Raw genomic sequence first — 4199 nt, forward strand, 5'->3', positions numbered from 1 at the left:
GTGCAGGGCCCAGCGGGCGGCGAGAGGGCGGGCAGCCGCCGCTGGGCCGTGCGCGCGGGCAGGACGGCGGTGCCGTCAAGGGGCCGGTAGCCGTCAGGCCGCGGAGGCTTGCGGCGCGGCGAGCACCACGCTCCCCTGGGGCTTTCGTCGACCCCGAAATGCGTGGCTTGCACCATGGGCCGGCGGCAGCCGCGCCGCCGCTGCTGCCTGCCGCTTGCAGGCCACGCCGCTTGCAGGAGGCGCGCAATTTGCCGGACCAACTTGGCCCGTGTGCCGCCGCTGCTCTGCCGCAGGCTTCACGCGGCTCTGCTTGGACGACAACGAAAATGCCCGCTACTCCTTCCGCACGCCGTGAGCGCTGCAGCTGCTTGCCGTGCAGCCCGCTGCGAGGGCGGGCCGCAGCGCCTGGCGCAGCTGCTTGGTTGCATGCACGCTGGCAGCGTGTGCGTGTTTTGCCGGCCATGCGTCCTGTGTGAGCGCAGCCGCAGCGCGCAGGACTGGCGTCTCCTGCCCCACGCCGCCGACACTTCCCTCTCCTTCCACGGCTGGCTGCAGGAACCCGTGCCTAGGGGGCGCCGAGATGTGGGGCGAGATGTTCCTCAGCGCCCGCCCCAGGACCTGCAAGGCCTCGCAGCTGGAGCCGGTGCCCAACGTCTGGAACCGAGCGTGAGCTGTGCCGCCGCCCGCCGCTGCCCGTTCCCCACGCCTGCTGCTGCTGCTGTTGCTGTGTTTGCGGTGCCGCAGTTGCTTCTCCTGCGCTGCCGCTGCTGTCCAACCCCGCTGCCGTGAAGCCATCCATTTACCAGTTGCCGCCCATCCTGGCTGCCCTTGCTGCCGCTCCTCTTCCCAGCTCGCCGCTGCTGCTGCTCCCGCCACGCGCCGCCCTCCACACACCCTCCGCATGCCCCGCCTGCTCTTCCTGCCGCCCTACAGTGGGCTCAGCATGAACCCATCCAAGCAGGCGCCCCTCAAGTGCCCTCCCGCCTACACCCGGGCCGGCCCCGCCGACAAGCCCCTGCTGAAGGCCTTCCTCTCTGTCTACTTCACTTCCTCAGTGGTGAGACGCCAGCCAGCCGTGACGCGTGATACAGTCGGCTGTGTGAGGGATTGAGCCGCCAGCCGCCAGCAGGAGGGGCTGTGCTGGGCGTGCAGGGCGCGGGCACGTGTGTGCACAGCCGGGGGTTGCCTCTCGCGCCAAGCGGTGGGCCGTGGTGGGCGGGCGGGCGCCGGCCGTGCGGCCACAGGCTGTGCCGGCGGCAGCCGAGCACCGCTGCCCGCCAACCCGCCCTGCCATCCTGCCTGCGCCTGCCGCAGTTCATGGCCAAGACGATCGACCGGTACGACAACAACATGTGTGAGTGGGACTAGGGAGCCTGAGGATAGGATGGGGTGTGTTGTGGCACCTGCCTGCGTAGGACTAGGGAGCCTGAGGACAGGATGGGGCCCCTTGAGACAGCATGCTGTGGCGCCTGCCCTGCCTTTCTTTTGCTGTGTGCCGGCTGGCTGGACGCCGGGTTGCGGGCAGTGGCATCCTTGCTGACGCAACCCGCCGCCGCCTCCTTGCTTGCAGACTGCGACGACGCCTTCCGCTCCATCGACTATAGCAACATCGTCGGCTGCATCCGCAAGGCGGTGAGCATCGCTGTCAGCTCCCCCAGCCGGTGCAGCAGCAGCAGCAGCAGCAGCTGCCAGCCAGCTGCCAGCGCGGCGCACGGGAGCGAGGTCGGGGCCTCCTGCCCGTCATCCCGCCCGCCTGACGTCGCCTCTTGCCGCGCCGCCCTGGCCGCAGGATGCGCCCAAGGATAAAGCTATGGTGGTGGCCCGTGGCGTCATCACGTTCAGGTGCTACGCGCCCCCCGTGGGGGCGGGGCTGCAGACGCCGCTCAACACCATCGGTGAGATGGCCGGCCTGGGGGTGGCAGGGGCTGGCAGGGGCACGGCAGCCACCAAGGCCAGCCGTTGCTGCGCCCTGGGCCGCGTGTGCTGGCTCGAGCGGCGGGGCCCTGCCGCCTCCCATCCAGCTCTGCCAAGCTCTGCCAGCTGTGGCTGCTCCTCTGCAGGCCTGACGGTTCGCGGCATGTACACCATGCAGTGCAAGCCAAAGGTTGCCTTCAAGTGGTCTGGACCCAAGTAAAGGCTGCCCGGCGTGTGTGGCGGGTGGAGGGGCGGGAGTCGGCCAGCCTGGCACCCATACCCGCGCTTGCTCACGTGTTGGCGGGGTGGTGGCAGCCCGCAGCGGTGCAGGTTGGTATTGGCTCACCTGGCCCACCACCTCCCTGCTCCTCCTCCACGCCTCACCCCCCTGCTTTTTGCTACCTTTCTCCTCTTTCTCAGCTCGACGCCTTGACTCTGCGGCGGTGCGCCCCGCCTTCGTTTTGCACACACTCTGCCTCTAATTGCGCGCTTGCTTGTCAGCCCTCACTAGCATTGGAGAGCAATGCATTTAGTCCCAAGACGCCATGTAACCCACGGCCACGAGATGGGCGCAGAGAGCTGCCCGGATAAGGGAGCAGCGGCGAGGGAGCGGCGGCACGGCGTGCACGCTGCGCCGATCCATCTTGCAAGGCCCGGCGCCCGGCAGCGACATCGGGCGCCCTGTGCGTTTTGTGGCATTCTGTGGGTGTTGGCGGCCTTGAATCCATCGCACATTTGCAGCCAGGACGTGGTAGACACCCAGACATGGCGCAGGCAGCCCTGTCCGGCACCTTTCTGGGGGCCGCTGCCTCCTTGCAGGGCCGCACATCACGCCAATCGGCATCTCGGCGCCTCGCTGTGAGCGTCAGGGCCGATAAGGCCTTGATCGTGAACACAAAGGGCGGCGGCCATGCCTTCCTGGGCCTGCACCTGGCCAAGAAGCTGCTGAGCGCCGGCCATTCGGTGACCATCTTGAACGACGGTGACAAGGTGAGCACCGCCTTTGCCGCCTGTGCCGCCGCCGCCTTGCCACCGCCGCCGCTGCTTCCGCCGCTGCAGTGGCCGAGCTCTGCTCTGCCAGCGTAAGCCTCTCCACAGCATGGGGACCCCAGCAGCAGAGGCAGGCCAGTAGCCTCGCTGCTGGCCATGCCCGGCATTCCCCACCACGCACACACACCCGCGGCGGAGCTCTTCCTTTTCCGTTGCCACGCACACACCCCGACCCCACCCCACTTCCTCGAAATTGAGCTGTGCCGCAGGAGAAGCTGTCCGGCAAGGCGCCCTTCAGCCAGTACGCCTCGCTGGCGGGCGCGGAGGTGGTGTGGGGCAGCCCCACCGACCCCGCCACCTACCCGGCGGGCGCCTTTGACGTCGTGTACGACAACAACGGCAAGAACCTGGAGTCGTGCCAGCCCCTGATCGACCACTTCAAGGTGTGGCAGCGCTAATGGTGTGATGTGAATGAGGGGAGGGGGTGCGGGTAGGGTGGAGTGGGCGCCGGCCTGAGCAGGAGGAAGGTTGGGCCCGCCGGGCGGGCTGGTGCAGTCCACGCTTTGCTCGATTGCCATGCTGGGTGTGCTGCGTCCTGCCTGCTCCCAACAGGGCAAGGTGAAGCACTATGTGTTTGTGAGCTCGGCGGGCGCCTACGCCGCCAACAGCGTGGAGCCGATGCATGTGGAGGGGGACAAGCGCAAGGCGTCGGCAGGTGTGGGCTGGCTGGCTGGCTGGCTGCCGCCTTCCCTTCCGCCACACACTGCAAGCCGCCGCGGTCGCCAGCCGCTGCACGCCGCTGAGGCGATCGTCGGCCGCTGGCTGGTGGCGCGCTCAACAGCAGGCAGCAGCACTGCGATGTTAGTACACCATTGTGAGGCGTGGCTGCATGCGCCTCACCTCCCTTGTCTCTGGTTCTGCCTGCAGGCCACGTGGCTGTGGAGGGGTACCTGGAGGAGCAGCAGCTGCCCTACACCGTCTTCCAGCCCCTCTACATCTACGGCCCCCACACCGCCAAGGACTGCGAGCAGTGGTTCATGGAGCGCATCCTCAGGTGTGGTGTATGTGTGTTTGTGGGTTTGAGAGGGAGAGATAGAGAGAGATAGAGAGAGAGAGAGGTGCGGTGGTGGTGACGGGCTCCCCGCTCCTTGCAGCTGCCGCTCGGCCTGCCCTCCTGCCCTCCCCCTTGCTTCCTCACCCCTTGCTGCCCTCCCCTGCGCGCCCCCGTCCGCCCATCCTTTCTTCCCGCAGGGACCGCCCGGTGCCGCTGCCCACGCCGGGCATCCAGCTCACCT

The 4199-nt window shown here is 68.2% G+C and overlaps 2 protein-coding genes across 2 annotated transcripts in view; both read left to right on the forward strand.

Moving 5' to 3' along the window:
• CHLNCDRAFT_138963 (expressed protein) overlaps positions 1–2134 on the forward strand; it is a gene marked incomplete at both ends in the record, with an annotated part of 3879 nt that extends 1745 nt beyond the window's left edge. The window contains 7 exons of the mRNA XM_005844476.1: positions 221–351; positions 556–666; positions 934–1057; positions 1315–1354; positions 1571–1632; positions 1790–1895; positions 2061–2134. Coding sequence (XP_005844538.1) covers positions 221–351; positions 556–666; positions 934–1057; positions 1315–1354; positions 1571–1632; positions 1790–1895; positions 2061–2134 — 648 coding nt within the window. The remainder of the gene's footprint in view (positions 1–220; positions 352–555; positions 667–933; positions 1058–1314; positions 1355–1570; positions 1633–1789; positions 1896–2060) is intronic.
• Positions 2135–2679: 545 nt separating this feature from the next.
• Positions 2680–4199, forward strand: part of CHLNCDRAFT_138964 (hypothetical protein) — a gene marked incomplete at both ends in the record, with an annotated part of 2829 nt that continues 1309 nt past the window's right edge. Inside the window, 4 exons of the mRNA XM_005844477.1 lie at positions 2680–2904; positions 3174–3347; positions 3517–3619; positions 3832–3965. Of these exons, the coding sequence (XP_005844539.1) occupies positions 2680–2904; positions 3174–3347; positions 3517–3619; positions 3832–3965 (636 nt within the window). The remainder of the gene's footprint in view (positions 2905–3173; positions 3348–3516; positions 3620–3831; positions 3966–4199) is intronic.

Source organism: Chlorella variabilis (genome assembly GCF_000147415.1).
Source record: "Chlorella variabilis unplaced genomic scaffold CHLNCscaffold_22, whole genome shotgun sequence".
NCBI classification, from domain to species: Eukaryota; Viridiplantae; Chlorophyta; class Trebouxiophyceae; order Chlorellales; family Chlorellaceae; genus Chlorella; species Chlorella variabilis.